The sequence below is a fragment of the Zonotrichia leucophrys genome, chromosome 2 (assembly GCF_028769735.1).
Source record: "Zonotrichia leucophrys gambelii isolate GWCS_2022_RI chromosome 2, RI_Zleu_2.0, whole genome shotgun sequence".
Classification (NCBI taxonomy): Eukaryota; Metazoa; Chordata; class Aves; order Passeriformes; family Passerellidae; genus Zonotrichia; species Zonotrichia leucophrys.
Genome location: NC_088171.1, coordinates 110,635,866 through 110,659,965, shown reverse-complemented (window position 1 = coordinate 110,659,965; position 24,100 = coordinate 110,635,866). Strand labels below are relative to the sequence as shown.

The 24,100-nt window shown below is 39.3% G+C and overlaps 1 protein-coding gene and 1 long non-coding RNA gene across 3 annotated transcripts in view; one reads left to right on the top strand and one right to left on the bottom strand.

Annotated features, from left to right (window-relative positions):
* Nucleotides 1-17,303, bottom strand: part of LOC135444417 (uncharacterized) — a 28,128-nt gene extending 10,825 nt beyond the window's left edge. Inside the window, exon 1 of the long non-coding RNA XR_010439213.1 lies at nt 17,183-17,303. This is a non-coding gene — a long non-coding RNA (uncharacterized LOC135444417). The remainder of the gene's footprint in view (nt 1-17,182) is intronic.
* NOL4 (nucleolar protein 4) overlaps nt 1-24,100 on the top strand; it is a 190,430-nt gene that overhangs the window by 33,294 nt on the left and 133,036 nt on the right. For both annotated transcript variants that reach the window (XM_064706061.1, XM_064706060.1), the window contains exons 2-5: nt 2,051-2,200; nt 12,618-12,729; nt 13,243-13,355; nt 17,881-18,013. In XM_064706061.1, the coding sequence (XP_064562131.1) occupies nt 2,051-2,200; nt 12,618-12,729; nt 13,243-13,355; nt 17,881-18,013 (508 nt within the window). The remainder of the gene's footprint in view (nt 1-2,050; nt 2,201-12,617; nt 12,730-13,242; nt 13,356-17,880; nt 18,014-24,100) is intronic.

Below are 24,100 nucleotides of genomic sequence, written 5' to 3'. Positions count from 1 at the left end.
CACTGTGCTGTTTGGGTGGTGAGAAAATAATGATTGAAGATGGGCCCCCCTACAGTGCTCACATGTGAATTCCCCTAAAGATTAAAGCTGCACAGATCTGAATTTGATGTTGGCCCTATCTCTAAAGCAAGTTTTTTTAAAGAGTAGGCAATGGTGGTGTATAGTGCCAAGCAAATTCTTAATGATGCTTAAACCAAAACCTGTCCCAACTCCACAAAGTTTTTGAGCTAGCGGTCAGCAGCTGATAGTGGGCTGGGAGCTTCGCAGCTTTCTTAGAACAACTGTTCCCAGCAGATCTGAGGCTTTAACCTGTGGTGGAGATTGCCCTGCAAATTTCTCATGTTCTTCCACCCTCAATCCTCAACAGTCATTTCCATCAGAACTGTGACAGTTCTCTCATCGCACATGTGCCAAGGTTCTGCCCAGGTCCATCTGTCTCCTGGGGTTAAAAAACACAATGGAAGAGACCATGTAGCTTTGGGCAGGGACCTCTCTGAAGAAAGTCGGGCATACTAGAGCAGGACAGGGCACAGCCTGTCTGGCTGGTGTATCAACACCTCCTAACCCACTGTCACTTGGGATAATGCACATTTAGAAGGTTACGCTCTAAACACGTAAAATTGACATTTTCTCCATTGGTACTAGGAACGTGTCAGAGCTCCTCTCATCACCCTGGCAGGTTCTTGGAGCCGTTGGGATTATTTGGGTTCTTCCTTTGAAATATATGAAAAATTTAGGTGGGCTGGAATTAGAATAAGGGGAGTGAGAAAAATGAATCACGTTTGTCCACATACAGCAAACTTAGTGGAGTGGGTTAGCAAGAAGTTATGATCTGGGGAACAGCAAGTGGGAGTCATACAGAGTTATTATCTTTTAATTTCTCATCTTTGTCTATATTTGGTCACTGCATCCATAATTGCATGTGTTTTATCATAGAAGTGCCCATGTAAATCAGTTTTGTTGTGGCATGAATTAAATGAGCAGTAATGGTATTATAAAATACATTCAGTTTGGAACACTGTTATTGCTTAAAATACACAGTGAATGTTAGATTATACTGCTGCCTCCAAAGATCTAAATTTGAATACAGAGTTGGAGTACAAGTGAATTGGCCCTTCTTATTTTATTTTTCATATACTGGTGTTGTATTACAAACTGCAGCCTGCTTGATAGATCTCTATTCTGGAAAAACAAGTTTCTGCTCCTTCATTAGAACTGAATCCATAGGCAGCTGTAAAACAAACAAAACATCCACCAAAATGTGGATGGTTCTGTTAAAAGGGCGGGAGCTGAACTGCACTGGTTAATTTCAGAGACGCTGGGGACTGTTCCTTTTCAGAAGTGTTTATCTACCCTGACACTATCACTTTTGAAAATCAGATGCTAGGTGTTCTCACTTTTCCACTTCTTCCAACTGGACATCTGTGTGCAAAAGTAGAAACTATTTAAAACATCCCTTTCTTTTCCTCATATTGTAGTATGTCTTCATGTAGTATGTCTTCATATAGTATGTCTTTGCAATTTTTGCAAGGGCAAATTGTTTATTACAACTTCCTTCATATTCATAATTACAATCAGCTCTTTGAATTAAACCCTTTTATTAAACATCTTTATGAAATACTCAGCACAGATTTACTGGGAAGTGAGAGAATAACAGAGCTGTTGCATCCTTGCTAACAACCACATAATGCATTTTTGTGCTATGTGTTTGAGACAGCTTCTGCCTTTGAATCATGTTTCTGCATTTGGAGAAAGAAGCACAGATAGTTTTTGTTTTGTTTTTTAAAATATTGGAGTGGAAGATCACTTCCTATCAAGAAGCCAAATGCCCTGGTTTGGCAAAATGGGCTGCTTGCAGGCGTGATCCTTCTCATCACACAGCTTTCCTACAATGCTGCGTCTGTTATTTGCATGGTGGGTGATCTTCAGACATTAATGGGTCTTTAACTCCCTTCTCAAAAAGGACAATAATGTGTCTCATGATTATCATAATTTGTCTATTCATCTTGTCTCCCTTACTTTTTCTGTTCTTTTTTTTTTCCCTTTTCAGGATGGAGTAGGTGTAGATGAGAAGCTGTCTTTACGGCGGGTGGCCGTCGTAGAAGATTTCTTTGACATTATCTATTCCATGCATGTTGAAACTGGGCCCAATGGAGAACAAATCAGAAAACATGCTGGACAAAAGAGAACCTATAAAGCAGTAAGTACAAAAAACAGCTTAAAGTGAACATGAGTCTCTAAAAATGTGAGTTATTTGGGTTTGGTCGGATGGCATGAGATTTGTGGGGTTTTTTTCCCAACTAGATTAGTACTGACATCCTCACTCAAACTGATTTCAGAGATCTTTCATTAGTGCATGAAAACATATTGTTTAGAAATCACATTTGCTGTGTAATAAGGGCCATATGCACTGACTTCACTAGACATTCTCTCATTGGTACAAGAAGAGAATTTGCTATTTCTATAATGGTTTCTAATAGCTCTGTATTAATTAATTGCTATTAAATGGATGGAGTGTTAAAGCAGACATAGAAGGTATTGTCACAACTTGGCTAAATGGATTTCTGTGTTTCAGCATATAAATGAAGGTGCCTTATAGGTTATTGCCATAGACTAAGTGATACTTAATGATTTAATGGTATGAAAACTTGTACATGTCCTAAATTCAAAGGACTGGAAAACTACTAGGTATAATAATGAAAGTGTTGAGGGAGCACTTCCCATTCCTGCATAAACTGGCTGAGTAGAGAGAAAATACTATTTAAAAAATTTTAATTGCCTCATAGTCCTAAAATAGCTATAAATGGCTTTTGTGATTGGTGACACAAATATAAGACTTTGCTGTCCTATGGAGAACTAATGAAACCCTTGCTACACTTTCCCAAGGTGCTTAAAATTCATGGTCTTGCCTGGGTTTGGATGACTAACTTTCCATGTGCAGGGCTGTGATAGTGCCAGGCACACTCAGAGGCTGATCCTGACCTACCTGCCCAGCTGTTTCCAGTTGCTGAAGCACCAGGGGATCTCCCAGGGTGGCAGGACAGGGGTGCCCAGCCAGGTCCCATCACATCCCTCTGACCAGATTGCAGGGCATCCAAGGCACCTCTCCCCCTGGTCCCAGTGGGATGAGGCTGGCAGAGAGCTGTGGACAGGACCCTGAGGTGACCTATCACTCTGGACACAGTTCTTCATCTTAAAAACAGCCTGGGGTTATGTGAGCTGTTTTTTTATCAGAGGTCACCAGAATATGGGGAAGCTTCAGGTTTCTGATTCAATTTTGGCTGTAAGAAACAGCTGGTTTTCCATTACTGTTTCTTTCACCCTTACAGCAATCTTTTCTCTATATCTGTGAATCCCTTCACAGATATTTTATTTATAGGCTATTTCAGATGGTTTGTTGAGGGATAAGCTCTTGGCAAAATTTCTTATAATTTGTTCCCAGAGGTATTGACCTTAAGATAGACATATGAAGACATCTTTCATCTGGGTGTGCTTTTGTAGGGCTTGGAGTGTTATTTCAGGGTGATCTAACGCAAACTCTCTAAATTAATTTTCATCTGGCACCTCAGCCATTTTGATACTTCATCTTCTCTTTCAGAAAACATTAGAAAAGTGATATTTTCCATTGACCTTTCTCTTTCTATTTTGTTTTACCTCAGTAGGCTGTTCAAAGGTATAGGTCACAAGTGTCTTAGACTAATATACAGCTATAAGGAATGCTGCCAACTGTAAATACAATACTTCAAGTCATCATCCCACAAATGTGTGCCAAGTATAATATTTACTACTGTAAGAATCCCATGATTGCAGGTCAGATAAGAAATTTGTTTATTGTGAATAACAATAAAAACAATAAAAGACTAGTGTATCTTTGGTGAGAAGAACTATTTGTGCAGATTCAGTAGCCTACACAGTAGTTTCATCTATTGTCAACTTCTATTGCAATTGAGACATGAGCTTGTTGCATCTTTAAGGGTGCCAAAATGTAAGTTTTTGTCAGTCTGCAATATTTGTGCATTCATTTAATTGTATATTAATTTGTCAAGGGCATTGAGTTGCCTTTCCCAGTGACAGATTCACATATATAATTTTGAAAGGCTTCCATAGATTAAAAAAATGGAAAAAATACTCCAGAAGAAACAAATTTCAATTCTTGCTCTCTATTCTGACATAAGTATTAAGTGAAGTAAACAGGCATCAAACCCCCAGAACTTCTGGGGAAAGGCATGCTCCTTTACTGGACCTGTCCATGAAAATGCCTTTAGTAAAATTAAAAGCTGTAGTGTCAGTCTGTTCCAGGAAGCCACGCAGTATCTACCTCCTCTGTGGCAATGTAAGGAGGAATAAGGTAATATCTCAGGTAACTGTCTCCCAAACCATTTTATTTTAAAAGCTTTATAAATCAAACTGAAGTACTTTGGTGGGGTTTAATTTCATTAAGTAAATCTGGAACAAGATTAATTTAGTCTTGTTTCTTTATTCACGTGTCAGAAGTGAATCATCCCTGAGATCTCTGCATGTATTTGTCATACATAAGTATTCACCAAATGGTTTGAGTGAAGAACTTTTATAGGAGATGTGCTTCACAAACTCTGTGCTACAATTGCTATTTATAATTCACCCCTGGCATGATCTAGTCACATTGCTTCCATTCTCTCACCAGATAGCCTAAAAAAACTTTTTAACAGAGAAATTATGGGAAGAAAACACCACAAGTTTGGTACAAAATTCCTGAACTTCTGAAGTTCATAAATACTGTCATGGATTTTCAGTACCTAAGTATTTCTGAAAAATTAATGGCACAGCCCTTGAGAATTGGAACATATTGATTTTAAGTAATTAATTTGCTTATATGTGTGTGAGTCTCATTTTCAATAGAAAACCTGCTCCACACAAAGTTCTGAATACACTTCAGAATGATTTTAAGGGTAATGAAATTGTCAAAGGTGACTTAATTAACTACTGTCTGCATTTACATGGAGTTACAAATTTGGTATAGCTAGAGTCTTTTTAATTTTTGATAGAGTCACCCTGGGTGCTGGTGTGCTAAAATACATCAGAATGTCTCTCTAAAAATGTGTTCAGAACACTTGACAAACTCATTTAGGGAATCTGCACTGCCTTGTTTATGTTAACTGCATGATATTTTTACAACTGATTGATTTGTGTGGAACTTCCTACACTAGCACTGTGCAGGAAGATAAACAGGATGTGGTACTTGAGACCTCTTAAAGAGCAGAGTACTGGAAAGAGCCTTTCCATTTTAATTGGGGCAGCAATGTACCAAGCTCAAACTTTAGGATTTTTGGCACAAACCCTATAGATAAATTAGGAAAGCCTCTGTCCTTCAATATTTAAGTTTAGAATAAGGTCCCATTCTCTTCTCCTCTGCACACTAAAGACCAGAAGGGAATTGTATCAACTCTGTGTGTATGTGGGAGAGTAACCTTGAAAATATGCAAAACAGGAGGAGTGTCCTACTTAACTGGCAGGTTTTGTGTTCATTTTGAGTACCAGACTTGTATACAAGGTAAGATTGATGTGCTGTGTTCCTTGCCAGCATAACTTTAAGTAGATCTATACCAGCAAATAACCCAGATGTGGCTTATACATGTAAAATGAAACCAAGAACTTTAAATCATATCCAAAGTATGCCAAAGTGAAGGAATAATTAATGTGGTGCTTTTAATCTCAGCTACTTTCCCAGCTCCCAGGGAAGTTTACAAACAGGGAAAACATTGAGGATCTTGATCTGGGAGATGATTCCCTGACAAAGGCAGGATATGTGACGCAAGGCCTGGCCAAGTCGCTTGCTCAGCAGGGGCACAGGTGACTCGGAAGATGCGGAAGGTGAAAAGAGCATGTTCCTCAGGGCAAGGGGAAGCGGTGGTGCCCAAAGAGGGCCATGCTTGTCCTGCATTCCCCTGGGTGCTCTGCTGGGCCTCACAGGAGGTGGAGTGAGATGCTGATGGCAGCAGTGTTGTCAGGAGAAAGCACCGGGATCTCGCCGGGGTATCTCCGCTAGCAGGTGCTGCCACAGCTCAGTGTCTAAGAGGAGCTCTTTGCTTTGGGGTAGTGCTTTTCACTCTGTGTTCTCAGGGAGTTATTTCTGTACAGACATCCCACTCTGAAAGGAGAACTGTGGCATCAAACTAGGGATGGGGACGCATGGGAGAGAAATGTTCAGGAAAAGAATCCATCTGGTGTATTTGGGAAAGGCATGCAACAAGTGCATCGCAGGCTTTCTATGCCTTTGTAGAACTACATTTCTTGACTTAAACTATTCATCTGTGTCTACAACTTAAATACAAGTGTTGAGGGTATATCAGAGGTGGGAGTAACTGGGAAAAGTTGTGGCTACAGTAGCAGCATAATGCAACAGGCTCAAGCTGTCAGGATAACTCTGTGATTCAGTGCAAACCAGGGGAAAAAATAGCCTTATTACACTTTGCAAGAAGTGCAAATGGTCTGTGATGAGGCTGGCAAGCTAAAACATCTGTGTTACTTATCATGCCCAGCTATTGGTACTGTCAGGCCAGACAAAGGGATTAAGCCCTATATTTCAGAACAGATTTGACTTTTCTTACTTTGTTTTGATATCCTTATAAAAGGTATTAGATTTTCATTAATTTAAACAATTGAGAAGGTGCCTTACCTTTCTATGTTATATCTGGACACATTTTCCCACAACTAAGTGCATTATCTGAGAGCTGTGTATAAGTCTCATAGCTACCTTAAGCACCTTTAATTCTATGTAGATATTCTACTTGAATTTTTTAACTGTGAAGGATGATCTAATATCTCTGTTGAGTCTGTGAGTCTCTGTGCAAAATCTTGAAACATTACAGCAGTGAACTTGAATTGTGGGTGAGGGTTGTCATGTCTGAGCAGGTGAAATGGGTTGGTTAATAAGACTCCCAACCCATAAATGAAAAAAGAGCCACTGGGCTGATGAGCTGGAAGGAGTAGGCTTGTAAAACACGTGGAGATACTAATGTGTCAAGGGAAAGCAGCCTGAGACAAGACTCTCATCAGATAGGTAGTACATAAATATATAACATCTGAGGCATTAACAGGAGCCTTTAAGATGTGGGGTAATATCTGGGGTTTTTTGCCTCACCCAGCTGTTAAATGTTATCACCCACTGATAAATGTTTCTTGATTTTGGATCAAGATTTTGAGTAGCTTCCCATCTCTCCTATCAGCCTAAGAAAAGCCTTGCTGAGACTGAGAAACAGGGGGTTCTTTTCCCCTCCCAAAACAAGAATGTGCTTGTGAGTCCCCTGTGAGCATCACACTGAGTGTGTTTTCCTCAGGGAATAATTTTTTGACAGGTTGCTCTGTGAGATAACATCATGTCCTTCCTGATCAAACAGGGCTAAAGTAGGTTTGGGTCTTGGCTGGTTTCTGTACAGGACAGACTTGTTCTTGGGGAAGTAGAAGAACTTGAGCTTTGTGCAGGGCCCTAGCATGCTTAAATTCTTGCATCCACACTGTTCTTGTGTGCATGGCAAGACAGCCAAGCGCCGTGCACTTTTACTCTATGAGCCTGATTCTTTGCAAAGGGTGAGTGTTCAGTGTCCTGGCAATTGTCCCACTCGCAGGTGTTTCCCATTGCTTCCCTCACAGAAAGCAGTTTTTGCTAGAGGAGGGGAGAAGGGAAGGGAGCTGTGAAGTGCAAGTTTAGCACATGAGGGAACAGCATTTCCCACAGTGTAGCAGGGTAGTGAGCTCTTGCTAAAACTCCCAGCAGTGCTAGATCTGATTTCCTGTGTCAGCCCTCCATTCTGACCTCTTGCTGAGGAAAGGAGAGGGCTTCCCTTGGCTGCCTTGCCCTCCTGTCATCAAGAAACCAATTTCTGCCACCTGGTTTGATGGCTGTGGGCCCAGGACAGACTACCATCTTCACTCTATCCCTATCTTTCTCTCTTTCCCTCCTCCTGGAGTCTTCTTTTGATCATCTTTTCCCCCTTTACCCTCCTTAATTAAGAAAAATACAAACGCACATGCAAAATCTCTATTCTGACACATTGTATCTTCCAGACTACACATACACCCTCCATGTTAATTCTTTAGAGGTTAATAGGTTCACTTGCAAAATTTCACTCCCTCTCCTCACACTTGTCTTTCCTACTCTGCCATATGTGTCCTAAAATCTGCCTTTCAGTTTAGGACTTGTTAACTTTCCAAGCAAAAATTTAGCTCTGAAAGCTACATCATCACAACATCCTGCACTTAAATCATCTGAGTATGGGAGAGCAAAAAGGAAATTTTGCTTGTTTTCCCTGCCTGTAGTGATGCAGTAGGAATGAAATAGGCTTCTCACAGACAATTAGGACATTCATTGCTTAGCTCCAATATAAATCAGATTACATGCTCAGGTAGTGGATTACTTGCCTGTGCTAGTTGTGCTCTTCATGGGATCCAGTAAACAAGCCTAGACTGGCCTTCACTGCTGCATGATGCTTTGGATGCAGTCATGTATGTCAAAATATACCAAAAAGTTTTTGTTAATGGTAAGATCATAAAAGCTTTGACTCTGGAACCACTGAAGTCAACTCCTTTTCCTCTCAATTCAGAGTTAAAGCCAAACATATGTAGATGTACATGGACTGTATTCTTGCTTCTTATCTTTTAATTTCTGAGGCTAAAACAAACCCTGTGTAATTTTTGTGGTTTTTGCTTAATGCCCTGGAAGTTCTGTTTCTTCTTCATATATCTTTACAATGTAAAAAGGCATATAGCTATAATAGCTATACCTAGTATGCAATACCTAAACACAAACCTGCTAGAATTTGCTGGTTTTCTGATTTCTCCATGATACAGAACACATCCAGTTATGAGATAACACATTCTACAAGCAGCAGAAGATGTACTTATGTGCCATAAAAACACAAGTAAGAGTAAGGAATCCCATAAGGATATTTCTAGAGGTTATATATTTGAGAAAAGTATAGTTATAATATTTTTTTTAATCAATCCAAGTAATTTTATCAGTATGGTAAATCAGCACTCATTGGTCTTTGATGGGAATGGGCATGTGCATTAGAAGTTTCTTGTAAGTCATGCCAAAAATATGACAGTCTGATTTGTCAGAGTATGAATGTAAATAAGGCAATATCTCCCACTTCTTTTTTCTGGCTTTAGTTTTTCTTAAAATGTAGAAGTATGTTCATCTTTGAATCTTTTTTTTTTTTTTTTTTTGGCATGGATTTACAATAAACCCATATTCTTTTTTTATAACACATCACTGAAAAAGATGGTCTGGCTATATGTTTTATTAGCTAATAGCCTTGAGAAGAAGGCTAGGAGCTGGGCCACAGAAGGCAGTGAGAGGATACAACATCAGCAAGGGCTGAGTCATTACTTCCTTCTTTTGGATAGAGTAAAGGACAGAAACCATTTTTCCTGATGACATCAGACCACTCAGGTATTTTTGTGTAATTACTTAGAAAGTGTCATAGGCCTCCAGGTTGTTCTCTGAAACACTCACATGCAAGCCAGCTCCATGAATTACATCAGTCCAGTCTTGTGCACAATCTGGTAAACTATACTGAGACCTGAAAGAAGGGATTTTATGTTCAGCCTTGTGCTAATTTGGTTGAGTATTTCTTGGCTACATCTGGTTCAGAGCTCGGCCAGAGCCAGCAAGAGGCTATCTGCATCTTACAATGTAGGGAGGAAAGGCAAACAAGGGTCTGCACTGCTGGGGGTGTGAAATTGTGCAGTTGAGAGGAGACAATTCATCAGCTTCCTGGCAGTGAAAATTGGAGATAGCTTTCTTTTCTATATATTCAGGCAACAAGAATAAGGAATGTTGTGGGCTATGCTCCTTATGTATCTCTTTTAATGTGATTCCTGTTGTGTTATGCCAATTTATACAGACTGAAGTCTAGGAATGTCAGTGATTGATTCAAATTATAAAATAAACAGGGGAGGAAGTTGGTGAAATCTGGAGTTATTTAGGGAAGGGCATCCTTAAAACTGTGTTGCAGTGGGAGGTTGGAGACACGAGCATCTGCTCTATGGACAAATTTAGTTATAAAACCCAGTTCCCTTATAGTCAGTGGAGCAGACCTACCAAATCTGGGCCTTAGCTCACTTTCTCTCCATGGAGGAATTTCATCTTGTTTGAGCAGAACTGGAATTTTGACAGAGATGCTTGATTAGAATAAATGGAGCATTCCTATCAAATGCAGGGGACTAATGAGTCCATTGGTAAGCTCCATTAATTTCAATACAGTGCTAAGCATGTTAAATGTTGTAAGAGAGAGGTTGCTGTGTACGTGCGCTTTCCAATTTGTTCAATACTGAATTCTAGCTGGCTTTATGTTCTTTTTTCAGTTTCTGTAAAGCATGAGTATAACCAGTGTTTTCATGTTTAGAAAGGTAAATAAGCATCTGCTCTGTGGGTATAAAAAACAGGAAAAAATAATCTAAAAATGTATTTTTAGTAGGACCTCCCATTCAAAAGTGGCTTCATTTAGTGCCTTAATTTTCAGAAAAGGTGCTTCAGGCCCAGAAAAAATCTTTGCCAGTTTTTATCACAGAACAATATTTGCTTTTATACTAATTGTCTTCTCCCTTCCCAAAGAGATTTTCATTATATAAGAAAACAACAACAATAAACAGCCTAAAAACCAATGTTATAGACATGACGGTATATTTTGCATTCTCATTTTATAATGCATAATTTCTATGTATTGACATGATACACATCACATCAACAAACACTAATTTAAACTCCACCTATTTTCAAAAATACTGTGACTGATAAATTTGATCCATGGAGTTTTAGGAAATGTAAAATTCAACGTAGGTTAAGTAGGAGACAAGCCAAGTGGAAAAGTGTAAGAAAGTTAAAACTGACCATCGTTCCTCCTCTTAGCTCCCTGTCAAGGGGCAGAAGTGATTAGGACAATATGTAATCCCATTTAATTCTAGTTAAATTCTGATCTTGTCCTTTCTGTAGCCACATTTTCATACACACCATCTCCATTCTTCTTCACTTCCTAGTGTGACTTGCATCTCAGCATAGTGCTTGATAGGAAATCAAATCCTGCTGAAGGTTCTACAGTAGGGCAGTACAAACAGATTAACAACTCACTCTCCTAATCTCTCTTGCTGGGCCTTGGTCTTCCATTAAGGATTATCTCCATAATAACATAGTCACCATAGCTGGGAAAAAAGAGGCTAGAGATTCATTACAACACTTGCACTGTTCAGTGTATATACATCAACATATCTAAGGAATCACAGAAAAGCCATACATTTGCCTTTTATTAGCTTGAAAACACCCAAGTTTGGATGTTTTCATCAAACTCCACCTAACTGATAAAGCTGCTCCAGTGCACTGGATTGTAACAGTCTCTACTGATGTCTGGTTTGAATGTCCCAAGATACCTCTGTTGTTGTCCCTAGATATACATTATGAAGAGTTTTTCTCTACAGATTTTTAACTCCCTTTCAGGCAGCAGTGGACTAAAATGAGATATTTCTTGGCCTCATAACCTACATGAAAGGAATCTATCTCCCTCAGCCTTTCCTTCAAGGTTTCCTTTAGGTTCCAGCTGCTATGATGGCCTGGCTCAGAGCCATCTCCTGCTTCTTAGCAGCCTTCTTGAAGTGTGGAGAAGAATGTGAACTTTGAGGGGAAACCTGGGCACATTATTCCAGCTGCTTTCTTACCAGCACTGAGTAGAGAGGGATAATAATTTTTCTTGATCTGTTGGCTCTACAGTTAAAGTAGCCAGTATGAGATGTAGTTTGTCTGGGATCAGAGAGTATGCTGTTAGCTCATTTTCAGCTTGGCACCAGCCTCCGGGTCCTTTTCAGCGAGCAAAATGTCTGTAAAGACAGATGCATCCTTTGGGGTGAGGGAAATGCAATCTTTAAAACCAGTAACAACTTCTTCCTCCTCTCCTTCTCAAAAGAGAAAGAAATCCCTCTGGTACCTATTTGTGAGTATGTGGTTAGAAACAATGATTTTGTTGAAACCAAGAAACAACTCAAATCTGTTGTTTCAAAGTATTGCCAGGTAAAGCAGAGTCTCTAAAATCAACTGGTTCACAAATTCTTTAACTATTAGTAAAAATAACATAGGTACTCCAAAGTACAAAACCACAAGCTTTAGAAAAAAATTTTCACAAAACATTTAAGTACAAAGTTAAAATAGTAAGGCAACCTTCTTTACTGCTAATCAATCAAGTCCTATATCTGTCCATGTATTGTTGCAGCAAAAGAAATAGATCACATAAGACAAGTGCTTTCTCTTTTTTGGCATTGGCTGTTAAAAAAAGGTCTCTCTTCAACTTTTTTTGTTATATATTAATCTTTTTGTTGAAAGGAATTTGAAATGAACTGTAAACAGAAAACAACCCCCCCTTTTGATATAAATGGGATTTTGTTCAGTACCAACTGTTAGTAGCCATTAGATACTAAGTAGGCAGATTGGAGAGATGCTTCTTGAAATCCTACGTAGTATGCAGAACATGCTTTCATTGTGCTTCCTGGCATTAAAAGATAATGTGCCTTATTTGGAAATATGATGATCAGGTCTGTTAAATCATGCTCAATCAGCTTACATAATAACACCTATATTTTGTTATTAATTTCAGATTTCGGAGACCTATGCCTTCCTACCGAGAGAAGCGGTGACACGATTTCTAATGAGCTGCTCAGAGTGCCAGAAAAGAATGCATTTAAACCCAGATGGAGCGGATCATAAAGGTAGTTTTAGTGTCAAATAGTGGGATGTAAAGTAATTTCATTTCTAATACCCATTTATAGGTTCCTAGCTTAAGTGAGGGTTCATATAAATTTGGTAGACTTGTAACAGTTCACTAAATCAGATCATCTCATTTACTTAAGCTGGAAGGTAGTGAATCTTCTGCTTTCACTTAAGGATGGAGTGTAATGCCATCTGCACCCTCAATAGAAAGATGGTTTTATGTGGAGGAAATAATTTATTTTGCTATGGAAATGTTTGTATGGGAGCTTAAGCATAAGGAATAGATGGGGTATATGGGCTGTAGTCATTTAAGGTAGAAGAGTTAATCAGTTTTCAGGGTTTGATCTTGGTTTTCCTTTTTTTGGGGGAGAACTCAATTTGTACAGCCTACAAGTGATTGCAAATGCAAAAGTTAGAGCTTAATAATCTAACAGTCTTACTTTAACTGCAGAACAGGCTGACTTAGCCTCCACAATTAACATGTAATGCATAATTACTAATTTTTTTTGCAGATAATGGAAAACCTCCAACTTTGGTGACCAGTATGATTGATTACAACATGCCCATTACTATGGCTTATATGAAACACATGAAGCTGCAGCTACTAAATTCACAGCAAGATGAGGTAAGACCTGAAATCTTTTTAGGTCTGGTTTTCTGTTCCCCTGTGTTGTTTTGTACTTGTCTTTCAGGTGGCTAGGAAACTGAAGTGAAGATGATTGTTGATCCTATCTTTATAATTTTGTTGCTAAAACAGTCAATGTGAAGCCAAGGCAGGGTTGTTTTCAAGCAATCAGACTGAGAGAAAATATGACCTATGGCCCTTCTGTGACTGGGGGTAGTGAGTGTACTTTGAATTGCCTGAAGGTGCTCTTTCACTGGACCAGTGGAAAGGGTGATGTGGGCAGCATGTTCACTCAAGACTTACTTCTGTGCCCAGCAGTGACTTCCACTGTCTGCTTTTAGAAACCAATACCATCAGCAGCTGAAATGACTGCCATGGTGTTCTCAAGGCTAGCAAACATGATGCAACACATGGCACTGACAGTGATGAAAGTCCTGGCAACATCAGTTGAAAATTTTAAGGTAAAAACTTAATAATAAGAGTAGGAGTTGATTTTGAAATTTTAAATAAAAAGGCAGAAAAAAAGAAGGAGGAGAAGTAGACTGAGAATCAAGCTTCTTCATGAAGAATTGGGATTGGATTGTATTTATTTCTTCTCAAAGGTTGTTTCCTTTATCTGATTTATTCAGAGTTTTCCCAGATCTTAAGAAGTGCTCCATCAATTCACAGGCCCATACCAAATTATTTGTGATAACCTCATTTTGCTAGAAGTTTGTTCATTTGCCATTTAAACTGCCAAATAGAAGCCAGCAAAAAACCCCAGTTCTGCATTCTATGTCTTCCTGTTCAGCTACAAGATATTTTTTAATAAAGAAAGCCTTCAAAAACAACCTTGACTGTTGGATTGTGTCAAGACCCTGACTGACTTCTGACTTGTGCAGTCAGCCAGATTTGTTTTACCAATAAGTAGGTATGGGCTATTGCTGGAGATTTCATTAATCCAACACTCCCTGGAATGGGGATTTCACCACTTTTCTAGAAATATCAGGATCCTTGTTTCAGTTCGACCCTTGTTTTTTAATTGCAGAGGGTGTAGGGAGAGATCCCAAACACAAATTTCTTAATGCATAATACAGCCTGGTCATCTTTTCCTTCTATTGAGTCTCCTGATGATTTGAGGGGTTTTGAAGTAGAGTTTCAACTAGCAGGAGAGAAGAGGTTTTATTCTGCAGTAGCCTTAAGAATTAAAGGACTCCTTGATTTCTACACCTTTTCCCTTTGTGAATTACTACTTCCACAACAGGGTCAAGGACTCATGCTGGATCAGGACCCCATGCCACAGATCTTCTGTAGCCTGAATATTTTGGTGTAGTCTTTCTGGTCTGATGACTGAAATTTTTGTTGAACCAGTTTTTCATCTAGACAAGCCAGTGGCAATGATTTGGAGGCAGCAGGACTTAACTTTGCTGGGTATTTCCCTGCCCAGCTTGGTTTTGTAGCTCTGTTGTTACTGTATATGAAATGCCTGCAGCAGTGGATTTATGAAAGTAATTTCCTATATGTTTTATTAATAATAATTTTTTAGGGTAGAGTGGGCACAAGGAAAGTTTTGGATTTATGAAAGTAATTTTTGTATGTTTTAGTAATAATAACTTTTCAGAACAGAGTGGGCACAAGGAAAGTTCTCAAAATAATCCTTATGTCTTTTCTCAAATCATGGTTTTGCCAAGGTTTTCTTTTTTCCCCGGGCTGTACATTTGTTGGCCCTGAGAACAAAATGACAGGGAAAATGTTGTAGTACAAAGGAGCAAGACATCTGGTTCAACTATTTCATGCACTTAAAAAACAGGCTTGGGTTTGTAGGAAAGATTTAATCAATCATATAGGTATTCTTGTGTGGAATTGAGACAGGAGTAAACTTGGTTCCCACTGCTAGCTAGCATAATGACTGAAATCTCCTAATTCTCTCATCTTCAATTCCACATTTTTAAGCTGAGACCACTGATGAGAGGGAAACTGGCTTCATCTAAAAGGAGAACTCACCACTCTGTGGGAATTTAGAGCTGTGCTACAACTGCTATAAAAATGCCATAGGTACTCAGTTTTTGTTCCCATGCCCATGTGTCCATGCAGATTCAAATAGAGGTCTACACAGATAGAGGTGTACACAGTTTGGGAAGTGAAGTGGAGGTATTCTGCAGTGCTGTAGGCAAACAGGCTGCCTATGTGTGTTGCTTTATAACTGTGCAAGTGTCAGCCAGAGCCCCCTTTCTGTGAGCCCATCAAATTGCCTAGCCTCAGAACTGAAATATGTGAGCTGCTGCTTGCTGGGTCCTGCAGGATTCAATGAGAATTACCCCTGCATTTTAACAGAGACACAGCAATCCAGAAGGTCTGGGGGAGTTTGTTTTCTTATCTTGCTCTTTGAACAAGCAGAGTGCATTTTCCCTAAGCCTCAGACCCATCTGGTGTGTGTGTGCCCTGGCCCTGTCTGTCTGGGCAGGAGGCTGGTGGGCACCAGGGTCCATCTGTGAGGGCACTGTTTGGGTGTTTGCTGCTGCTGTGACTGGGCGCTGCTACCTTGTGTAAGGCAAGACAGACAGGTGCCTGTTAGAGAAGCCCTCACTCTTCCATTTGTTTTTTTACAAATCCCTGAGAACAAAGTATATTTACTCCCTTATTTGTCACTGTCCTGCTGTGGCAGTGCAGAACAGCTTTACTTTGTGTGTTGTCCCACTCTTGCTCCTGAATGGCATTTGCAGTACTTCATCCTAATTTAACATGAGTCATTACTGCAGGGAACTTGCTTTCTGGAAACAGGAGAAATGTCCATACAACCTGGAAACACTGCTGAGACCTAGGGGAGGAACTGATTTGAGAGTTAACACTCAGAAAGAAGCAAGCAGCTATATTAAAACCTGTAATATCCACTTCACAACAAGTACACAGTAAATAATGTTCTAGAGATTGCTATTTTTCTAGGTCAGTTCTGGTGAACAACCCACAAAAGTAGTCAGAATCCTGTCTTGTCCTGTTTTGATTAGAAAATGCAAATAAAAATGAATTGGAAAACTGTTTCAAACATTTCAGGATGTACAAATCTATTTGCCATAGTTTTCTCTCAGCTCTTTCAAGTACTTCTTAACAGCAGTAACCATCAGAAAAGTTGTTACTGAAAATATATTGCCTTAGGTTTGTACATTGCCTCAGCCATTTCCAGAGCCAGACTTGTGGATACTTAATTTCTAATCCATGAGTGGATGTGTGAACTTCAGTGGGACTGAAGCAACTGAAGTCAAATATGTATTTGAATATTTTCTGAACTGTGCCTAAAACTATTTTCTTTTATAAGTGGGGATAATGATCAGGACTTTTTGCCCTTCTTATCATCCCTGTAAAATGCTCTATAACTGGACTTGATAGATAAGTCATATTAAAGATGTACAATGTAGAATAAATTTACAATGATTCTCCTGTATTTATATTACTTTTATTTGCCACTGACAGTCATGACCATGCTCAGAACTTTTATAGGCTTTCTCATTTTCATAGATGCTTCTTTAAACACAGTGTAAGTGTGACATCATGTCAAGGGAATTTGACCATGGATTCTTACCAGGTCAGGTTGCCAACCCCAGCCAGCAGCTAAGAACCATGTAGTGGCTTGCTCACTCCTCTACCCACTCTGGTGGGATGGGGAAGAAAATCAGAAAAAAAAAAGTGAAAACCCGGGGGTTGAGATGAGAAGAGTTTAATAATTTAAACAAAGTAAAATCTACTACTACTGCTACTGCCACTACTGCTACTACTAATTGTAATGAAAGGAGAGAGAGAGAAGGAGGGATAAAATCCAAGAGAGACATGTGATGCCAAATAAAATTCCTCACCACTCACAGAATGATGCCCAGCCAGTCTCCCTCTGGTCAACTCCTCGCAGTTTATATACTGGGAATAATGCTCTATGGTATGGAATATCCCTTTGGCCGGTTCAGGTCAGCTGTCCTGGCCACCCATGCTCCCTCCTGGCTCCTTGTGCACCTGCTCACTGGCAGGTCATGAGACCTGAAAAGTCCTTGATTTAGAGTAAGCACTACTTAGCAACAACCAAAACACCAGTGTGTTATCAACATTATTCCCACACAAAATCCAAGCACAGCACTGTACCAGCTACTAGGAAGAAAAGTAAATATCCCAGCTCAAACCAGGACAGGAGTCATTCACAGGGTTACTGACTTCCATGTGGGAAAGGTAAAGGATTCAGACAGAGAATATAGGGAGGTCTCCTCAGCCAAATTTGAATAACAAGGACTTGCTATGGGGTCTCTAGTTACCAATTCTTTTCTGGAATATACTATGTGGTATCCTCATTGTTGAACGGATTACATTTATCAGATTATCATACCAAATAAATGCTGTAGTTTCCTCCCTCTTCTTGATGTCCTCTGCTTGTTTTCTTATATAAAAAATTGTTTAGCATGATTACACTTCACACTGTGTGTGAGTGAAACAAATGGGAAGAGAATGAACTGCACATATAATGTGAACAGTGCACCGTGTTTTCTGACATGTCTCTTTCTATTTGCAGGATGAAAGTTCTATAGAAAGTGATGAGTTTGATATGAGTGACTCAACTAGAATGTCAGCTGTAAACTCTGACCTCAGCTCAAATCTGGAGGAGAGAATGCAAAGTCCTCAGAATCTCCAGGGTCAACAGGATGGTAAGGCTCTCATTTTGTACAGAAAATGTGGCATAGCCTTGTCTTTTTTCCCATTCTGTGCTTTCATTTAGAATTTGCTTTTCTTCATAGTATGTTTCATTAGGTAATTTGAAATACATGTTCCCTATATCTCAGCATGAAGAAGAAGAAATTAGTTTTTTGGGTTTTTTTCAGTTTAATTTATTTGTTGCTTAGTCAACAGGTGAGTGCTTAGACAACTATATGTTAAGTGGCATTATCTTACTGTTCATCTATACCTCTGTAGTGTGAGCATGCACAGGAATAAAAGGAAATGAAACTCAAACCTTTCTGAGGCAATCCAGAAAGCTACGAAAGTTGTTTTTACAAGGAGGGAGAGTAGTGTCACAGAAGCTGGTTATTTGGGAGATAGGAACTGGAATGTGATATTCAGAAGACAGGATGAAAACAACAGATTCCTATGGAGAAATAGAGGCAAAAGATGAGAAAACAGCAAGCACATTTGAATGTTAATTGTTTCTTTTTTACAACACAAAGCTACTTTTTGGTCAGAGATAAAACTGACTTGGCGTTGAAGGTACATGGGTGTGTAGTCTTTGGATTCAGCCCTTGTTATAGAGCAAGATAAATTTGTCTGGTTTGGAATGAACTTGTCTGGATTGTGGAGCTCACAAATAGCCTGTCTACTACAGACTGTGACAGTGGCTCAGGAGTGGCACATGAATGCTTAGCACCCAAAGTGTGGGTCTATTCTATTGCCATTAGAAACAACACATTGGAATTCTGTACTTGCTACTTGGGAATTTCCTGATCATATGTGCCAAATCAGAAATGCTTTTAATATTTCTCTTGAACACTAAATATATGGGATTTGACTAACCTGGATGCTTTGCACTTCATGCATCATGGTCATTTGCTAGCTGGTAAGATATTTAGGTGAGAATGATGTGGTGCATAGTGGCTGGTGGGACCTGGTGATGGCTTGGATCTTCAGCTGGGTTGCTCTCCAAACAAAGGAAGGAGTAGGATGTCTGTGATGATTTGATAGGCCAGATTCTAACCACAACTGCCTTTTGTCTGAGTGTCCTCAAGCCATCACAATTTTTTCAACTTTTAACCAATTTCTGTCTACATATGTTCACTAGACAAACAGTTCTGATGCATATGATGTATGAAAAGATAGTTCACTTTTCTGTTGAAGTTTGACTTTTCACAGGAATAATATAGTAATATTGCTGACTTAGAGGTTACAGGGATACTTAGGAAGGTGATTTTTTAATGCATCTGGCTTTCACTGCAATACTATGCTGTAGAAGTTTCACATATATAGTTTCTTAATAGTAATTGCATGCATGCTTATGTCTGAAATAAAAATTATAGCTCAGTACAGTAACCTGTGAAGAAATGCCTGTCATACATATCTTAACACCTGCTGCAACCAGATTCATGTGCCATATGTAATCATATTAGAACCTAAGTATGAATGATAAAATGCTGCAAATCTGTCACTTGCTATTTGAAATGATGGGAAGTAAATCCACTGTGGTCTTTGAACTTCGAACAGTGTGATCTTACAGTATGGCTTTAAATCTCCCAGCTTTCCCTCTCTTCCTCCCAGATGGCACTTGCTCACCTTCCTAAGGCAATCCTATTTTTTGCTGTGTCTTCTGGCTAAAACATCTGCTGATAGAGAGATTTGAAATAGCCACTCTCCCTGCTTCATTGTTTTCCTTTGCTAGCTGTTGTCAGGTAGCAAACCTAAGTGTGGCTAGTTATAGCAGTACTGCTGTTTCAGATGTGGGAGAAGGGGCTGAAGGAGGAGCAGAAAGACATGAGAGAAGTGGGGGGGGGGGGAAGAAGAAGGAGAAGAGAGGGCAGGAAAAAATAAGATTGGAAGAAAATGAATAATATGAGAGGTAGAGGAAGGAAAGATGGAACAGAAAAGAGGGAAAATAAAAGGGAACTTGAATTTAGCAGTACAATCCCTTCTGCTGTCACAGGCTGCCTTGTAAAATTTTACAAATTTAATCCTTAATTATAGTGCACGTGCACTGAAATCATCACCAAAGCATGAGACTGTGTCAAAAGTGATTCTTGCTCCCTTCCCTCAAACACTCTGCATGTCTATGAAAGTTTATGTCAGCCACCACATTCAGCCTATACACAAAGACACTTGGCATTTGCCTCATCTGAAATGTGTTTGCTGCATCCTGGCAGGTGGAAATTTGCTGTTGCATAAGGTTGCCTGTGCACATGCAGTTGGAAATGGTGTCTGGGGTGGAATAGGACAGCACAGGTCTTCTGCTGCTCCAAGCATGCTCTCTTTGGGAGGATAATTTGCTAATGGGAATCATTAGGAAAACTGCTGCCTGGGGTGGATTAAGGATAACTCTAGTGTACCTAAAGGTGATGTGTTTAATCACTTTACTTACGTGGTTTTCCATATGAAATAGCATAAGAATATTTTAGGACATCCCCTGTTTGTTTTTTTTTTCTATGCATTTAAATTGATTTGGTACTGGAATATAAACAGTCTGTGTACCCTAGAGGAATGTAATAGTGAGCTGGGTCATGCTACCGAGGGATAGATGGAGGCTCCTCCTCCAATTCAGTTTATCAGAGCATCAGAATGTTGACACTGTCTATTTAAAAGAAATATGATGCTTTCATAGCCTCATCCCTTGGGGCTGTACTTGCACCCTACTTAGACAGGCATTTTTCATTGGGAGTCCATTACAGACTCATACTAGAAAATTTGACCTGAGGTTTCTCAATGTGTTCCAGCCCAATACTGTGTCCTGTTTCTCATTGTTGGGTTGCTTGAACCTAAATAGAATAAAGTCAAGTATGAGAGCAACTCACAGTATGAGCTGAAAACAATAGACTTCTACATCCAGAAATGCCATGGGAGGTGAGAAAAATGCTGAGGAGGGAGGGCACAGAGACAGAAGGTGCATATTTGCTCAGAGTAGATGGGTGCTGGCACTGCACAAAAGTCCTGGGCTCTGCAAGGAGACTGAGGCTTCATAGTACTTGTACTAAGCTTATTGGGTAGAAAGGGTACAGGGAATTAGGGAAATAATGAAAAGAGTGGAGAGTTGGTGAATTGCATCCGTGGTCCTGAAGTTGCTGCAATACTACTAAGGACGGTTCCCACTTTAAATTAGCCTTTGTACACTTTTCAATAACAGGGTCTTGAGTCACACCTGCTGGTGAATGGCTGAAAATCCTGAGCACCTGCAGGGCTGCTGCAACAGTGGGGTAGGAGTTGGAAAAGGGCTGCTGCTCTTCCCTGGAGAGATGGAAAAGGAAAGGAGCTCTAATTTACAATTTGTTCATTGCCCAGCTGGGAATGGGGTATGGCTGTCTGCTCAGCAGTGCCTCAGAGGTGTTTTCTCTTGCAGCCAGCTGGATAATAGAGCTGCAAATTGCTCATGCATTCCTTTCTCTTTTGCTTGCCACTTGCTTCCCTAGACATGACACAGTTCTGTGTCCTAAGCTGATTCTTTGGAGTGAGCCCTGTGTGTAACTCATCTGCAGGCAAAGCTCCAACTTGAGAGCTGTCTTTAATTCTCTTTTCTCTTAATAATGCTCTTGGGGCTCTGATGTTGCTGGATCAAACCCTTTTGCCCATCTCAGACCACAGACAGCAGGCAAGGTTTGTGAACTGAGTTGGAAATAAAGGAGCTTTTTTGTTTTTTAAGTTAGTGGTTCAATCTGTTTAAAAAAATGATTTTTGTAGTGAAAAATGACCTCTAGATAGGCCTTCAAAGAAGCAGCAACAGCTTCTACCCTGAGTGAAAATAAGATTTTTGTTGCCCTTGCCTGTTAGCTGAGCCCTGTACAGAGCAGCTGGGTGTGTTCCCCTCCTCACTGTGGAAGTTCATTAGTTACCAAGACATGAGATATGTAGGGGGATGCTCTATTAGAGGAAGTTAAGAGCATATACAATCTTAGAAGTGAGGAGAATTCACTACAAATTTGACATTGCATTTTTTATTGTTTGGGTTTTTTTAACTATGTGAGCTATCAAGTAAAAGTCAGGGGTAAGACTATTTGACTGTAACTCAAACTGAAAGATGCAGGATTGATTTATTTTCAGTATTTTTCACTCTACTGAGGTATACTAAAACATATCAGTGATTAGTCTGGATTTGGGTGGAGGGACTGTGTTCAAGGGTCTCTTCAATCTAGTTTTTAGAAAATTATAATTACATGTTTATTTATACATACACACAACTACCCCTCACAGGCACTGTGTGGAGACATAGGAGCTAACAATGACAAAATATGTCAGCAGTCAATCTTTAACAGGGCTTGTTCTGCCAATTTAGATGTAGAGATTAATAGGCTTTTCCTAGTTGTATTTTTTCTAATTTATAGAAAACTGAGCAATAATATTGTAATGCAATGGAGAGTTATGTCTTTGAGTAGTTTGTGATCACTTAGATGGTGCCAGTTGCCTTTCCTTGGCATGTTCAAATTGCCACTTTTACACAATATAGATGTAGGAAACCTGGCTGTTAACATTAACTATTCCTTTCACTCATTTGTGTTTGTGACAGATGCAAGTATTGGAGTCAGCCATCTAAATACCTGTTTTCTGCATCAAAGCTATAATCTCTACACAATGGCTTCACCTGAAATAAGTAACATTAGCTGATTAAGTTGTCAAAACTGACTGTCTATGCAAGAGTGCAGACTTGCTGTTGATTTTTCTCTCTGAACAAAGTCCAAGCCAAGAGTTTAACCCATCTTCTCATTCAAATCTTGTTGTAGTGTTTTACTTCTTTCTGCTTTTATCTTTATTCCACTGAAACCTGGACTCCCTGCCTTGAAACATTGACTTTTCTTTCTTCTCAAAGCAGATTAAGTTCAAGATATATGAGTCCAAGCACCAACTGCAGGCCAGAATGAAGACACATTAGTGAAAGAGCATAATGGAGTAAATTGTCTAGGCTGTTGACAATGTATTGGCCCTGCTCTTGATCTTGAGTAAAGTGAGAGGAAGCAAAATCAACATGAGAGCAGATGATTCACAGCATTAAATCCATGCTTTTTGGATTAAAAAAAAACAAAAACCTTTTTGCTGGTAATTAGGAATTTTCAGTGGAAATGTAATTTTACATTAATTTATAAAATCAGTTTGCATCAAGGGGAATTGCGCTTTTGATTTTTGTTCAAGCACTGAAAGGTTTTACAAATGTCCTTGTTCTGAATGAGGTCTAAATCCACTTGACTTCAGTAAAGGCCCACTAAAGGTTAGCCAAACTGTTTGCAAAGTTTAGATATCTTTTACTGAAAAACCTTTACTGCTTTAGACTTCAAAGGAAAGCACCTGAAATTTCTGTGGTATATGGGATAGACTGACATTACCACATGAAGTCATAAAGCCTTAATAAAAATACTAAAAATAAAATAAGAAGCAGTCTGTCAGTTTTCCTAGATGCCACCTCATATACTTTTAGAGAACCTTTTCATTTCAGGGACTTCTTGTGACTTGACTGGTTTTATTTGCAATCTGTAGATCCATATCAACAAAACTAAAATGCTATTAAAGTTGTTGATAATGCTTATACTTTATAAAAGACATTATGCAAATTAAGAAGCATTTTACTGTGAAGAAAAAGCTAATTTTTCAGAAAGAAAAGGTATTTTAACTGTGTTAAAGGTAATTTTACTGTGAAGAAAAGGTAATTTAAGGTAACCCTCCCTTAGTAGGGAGAGTTTGGGCTGGTTAAGAATGTTAACTTATAAAGAGGATAGAAAAAAACATTACTTTTTTTTTTATTTGGTGAAATGGCAGACCATTTAAAATTACATTTGAGCTAGGACCAGGTGATCTGACAATTTTGTGATATATTCAGACCCTCCAGTCTTGTTCAAGCCCCTGAAACTTGCAAACTTTTGGGAAATAATCTCACTTCTTATCACTCAGAGTGAAATGATAAATACTACTTTTCTGAAAGTGAAAATCTAAGATATCTGCCTGTCTCATGGCAGTGAAAAAGGAGCACAGATGTAATGTACAGAGGCAAAGGTCTCCTGTCTCTGCAGCTGTTGCTCTGCTACCTTCTGCAGTCACCAGCTTTCTTACTGAATAAAGCA